Source organism: Triticum aestivum, chromosome 4B (assembly GCF_018294505.1).
Source record: "Triticum aestivum cultivar Chinese Spring chromosome 4B, IWGSC CS RefSeq v2.1, whole genome shotgun sequence".
Classification (NCBI taxonomy): Eukaryota; Viridiplantae; Streptophyta; class Magnoliopsida; order Poales; family Poaceae; genus Triticum; species Triticum aestivum.
In genome coordinates this window covers 499,691,010-499,694,735 of record NC_057804.1, presented here as the reverse complement: position 1 = coordinate 499,694,735, position 3,726 = coordinate 499,691,010, and the positions used below count along the sequence as shown (strand labels likewise).

Here is a 3,726-nt window from a genome sequence, read left to right as displayed (position 1 = left end):
AGGGGGAAATCGGTCCATCAGAGAGAATTTCGGGGGGAGGGGGGGGGACGATACTTTCATCTTCTCCGAAATGAGGGCATGTCTATATATCGGTTCCAACAAGATAGAAAAAGTTGACGCCGCTTCAAGCGGTCTTCCAAAAGGGCCAGACCCATTGCAGGAAGAACCACACGCCTCTAGCAGGTTTTCTTTTCATGCATGAACCACATGTTATTTCCTATTCTACAATTCTTTTTACATTTTTTAAATTATATTTGCACCTCTGAAATGTTTCAATATATATACTAGCGTGTGTTTTAGTTTCCGTCCTATACTATTTACACCAATGAAAAACATTTTACTTAGTTCTGAGAATGTTCATTGTGTGTTAAAAATATTCATGAATTGTAAAAACATTATTCACCAAATTTAGAAAAAAATGTGCGTACAATTCATAAAAATTTATACATTTAGAAAATGTTCACACGTTATTTTTGTTGAATTTTTCATGCAATGTAAAAATTTGTTCACGTATGTAAAAAAAAGTTCATGCAATTCAAAAAATACCATTTGATTTCGCAAAAATGATTGACATTTTAAAATAATCATGCCATATAAAACATTACCATTTAAACAATTGTTCGTTACACTTAAATAAATGTTCACATGTTTTAGAAAATATTCATGAAAAAGGTAGCATATTAAGAATGTACTAAATAGTGCTCAATGTTTATTTGAAAAAATGTCAACATGTATTTAAAAATGTTCATAAGTTTTTTTAAATCGTACACTAAACCAGGCAGATAAAAAAACAACTCTAAAAATGGAAAGGAATATTGAAAATTTAATGATAAAGAAAAGAAAGAAAATAAAATATACTAGAGAAATGTGTAATACATTAATAAGGAGTAACATTGTAATTTCCTCAACGAGCAGTTGACCAGATAAAAACACCACAGGACAGTGTAGGAGAAAAACAATGGCAAAAACAAACTCTTCAATGCACAAATCCTCACGCTAAACGCCATGAAAACCTCCTACTTTGGAAGATCATACTCCCTATCCTATAGCACATTTCCTGTGCGAGCATTATATACTCCTAATCGCCCGTCTTCTCTCATACCTGCAGATCATACATACACGTAATATAATGGCGTAAAGTTGTTGCAAACCCAACGAGCTCCCCTGGAATGGAATGTCAGTAGTGTGTTTGCATGTAACCGGTGCTCACGAACATACGGCAATGCCATCTGGGACCGGCCTGGCAATGGAGAAGGACGCGTCCAGCCACCCCCGCTTCTTGGCGCGCTCGACGTAGCAGCCGAGCTGCTTCCCGGCGTCCGGCACGTCGAGCGCGAGGTCGTCGACGCAGTCGGCGACCCTCTGGAAGCCCTTGGTCATCTGGTTCGGCGTGATCAGGCCGCGGCCGTAGCACTCGCTGAGCAGTCCCCAGAGGCGCTCGTCCTTGCCCCGCTTCTCGATGATCGCCACCAGCGCCTTCTTCACCACCTCGTGGTGGAAGAACGGCATCCCGAGCTCCTTGATGCACCGGCACGCCTCCCGGACGCCGCCGCCGCTGTCGTACTCCTGCAGCAGCTTGCCGATCTTGTCCTTCACCTCGCTCAGCTCCCAGCCGGCCTTGCCGGTGCCACCGCCGCCCCAGCACCGCAGGATCCGCTCCGCAGAGAGCTTTGCTCCGAGCATGGCGTGGGCGTTGCGCAGAGCCAACATCCCGGGGGAGCCCGCGGCTTTTCGGCGGCCGGCCTCCTCCTCCATCGCCTCCAAGTCCGACGGCGCTATAACCTCGTCGACCACTGACCTGGCAAAGAACATGGTCAGATCCTCGACGATGGCGGGGTTGTCCAGCGCGGCGTCCTCGGCGCAGTCGATCAGGAGGTGGAACCCTGCGACGACGTGCTCCGGCGGCATGCAGATCGAGGACAGCAGCACGGATGCCATCTCTTTCTCGCGGTTCTTCCGGTCCATGGCGAAGCTGATGAGCTTCTTGACGAAGATGGCGTTGAAAAAGCAGGAGCACGAGCTGTTCTCTGCCTCCAGCCGGCTCACCGATTCGATGATGTCCCCTGTCAAGAAGTACTCGTGTATGCTCGCCACGGCCTTCGCCTTGAACCTCTTGACAGCCGGGTCGTCCTCGACGACCTTCTTCGGCTCCGACCCCAACGGTTTCAGGGACGACGCACACAGCCAGCCCTCCGACGAAGCTTTCAGGATTATGGATTTCAGGAGACACCTCGCGTTTGGCACGTCGAGCGTCAAGTCGTCAACGGAGTCGATCATACGGTTGAAGCCTTTGATGATCTGGCTCTCGTTGATGACACCTTGGTCCGACGCCGACTTGAGGAGATCCAGGATGTGGCCCTCGGACGCGCCGCCGCGCTCGATGGCAAGAACGAGCGCCCGCTTGACGACGTCGTGGTGGAAGAAGGGGATCTGGAGGTCCCTGATGCACCGGAAGGCTTCGGCCGTGTCGCCGGCGGCGAGGTACTCCTCCAGGATGTCGGCGATCCTGGCCTTGGCCTCATCCACGGTGATGTTCTTGATGCCGCCCCATCTCTGCAGGATGATCTCCCCGTGGTGCGGCACGGACAGGTAGCTCTTCTCCGCCCTGCGGATGACCTCGGCGCCCTTGCACCCGTCGGGAAGGCACGGCAGCTGCTTCGCCAGGAACGCCGGGGGCAGTATGTCGTCGACGATGGCGCGGGCGACGAAGACGGCGAGGATGTCGACGGCGTCGGGCGTGTCGACGGAGAGGTCGTCGCAGGACTCGGCGAGCTTGCAGAAGCCCTTGTACACCTGCGGGCGGTCGATGACGTCGCCGTAGAGCGAGGAGAGGAGCACGGCCGCCATCTCCTTCTCCCTGTCGTGGCGGTCCATGGCCACCGAGACGAGCTTCTTGACGAAGTAGTAGTGGTAGCAGGGCACGCGCAGCTCCCTCAGCTCGCTCGCCGTCGCGGCCACGTCGTCCGTGGATAAGTACTCCTCCACGATCGTGGTGGCCTTCCTCTTGAACTGGAGGAACTCCTCGGAGGTCACCGTCGGGGTGGGCAGCTGGTCCACGTCCTGAACCATTCCCCTCCGTTCCGTAAAAGCCGCAACATGAAAATGCATGCGCCGATCAATACTGGTTCATTACCTCGGCGGCGATGGGGCATTTGATCGGAGCCCGGCGCGCGGGCGGAGCGAGGCCGTCCTCCATCGATCGGGGATCAACTCTCTGCAAGTCCGTTATTATACCGTCCAATTAGGCGCCGTGAGGTTGCACATGACCTCACCAGATGGAGGCGCCTTGGACACAGAGCTCCGGCCGGTTACATGTACAGGTACGATCGGTTAGAAGGAATCAATCAAACATGGAACGAAAATGTTGAGGAGCTCCCGTATTATTCTGGCTGTCTGCCGTAGGGACAGCTCTGCCTCAGGGAGCGATTGAGAGAGAGCTGTGAAGAGCAAGCGCGAAGGATGGGGTGGTTTTTATCTGTTCATGCATGCCTTCTCCCCGGGAAACAGGAGGGAGGAGCGGGAGGGGTGGCATGGCCGCATCACTGGAAGACGGTCCAGGGCAGGGTGCATGCGTACGCTGAGATGAACTAGTGGACACGCGCTGCGATGGGCATTCGGCAGTTGGGTCCGAGTTGAACTGGTGGACATGCGGTGAGATAGCACATAACCGAGCAGAGGGCTGAAGGGGTCACCACCAAATCTGCAAAGAAAAGTTTGGGTAGGACA

General features: G+C 52.8%; 1 protein-coding gene across 1 annotated transcript; it reads right to left on the bottom strand.

Moving 5' to 3' along the window:
- Positions 1-839: 839 nt before the first annotated feature.
- On the bottom strand, positions 840-3,455 carry LOC123095055 (MA3 DOMAIN-CONTAINING TRANSLATION REGULATORY FACTOR 2). Its single transcript, XM_044516884.1, has 2 exons — positions 3,134-3,455; positions 840-3,060 (listed from the first exon to the last, which is right to left on the bottom strand). Exons 1-2 carry the CDS (start codon positions 3,194-3,196, stop codon positions 1,207-1,209), a joined length of 1,917 nt encoding a protein of 638 aa, XP_044372819.1. The 5' UTR covers positions 3,197-3,455; the 3' UTR covers positions 840-1,206.
- Positions 3,456-3,726: the final 271 nt, after the last annotated feature.

What these genes read in the sequence shown, in the direction of transcription:
- LOC123095055 (XM_044516884.1), bottom strand. Translation starts at nt 3,196, where the DNA reads ATGGAGGACGGCCTCGCTCCGCCCGCGCGCCGGGCTCCGATCAAATGC. An exon ending in AATGCCCCATCGCCGCCGAG is followed by an intron (nt 3,061 to 3,133) that starts GTAATGAACCAG and finishes GGAATGGTTCAG; the next exon opens with GACGTGGACCAGCTGCCCAC.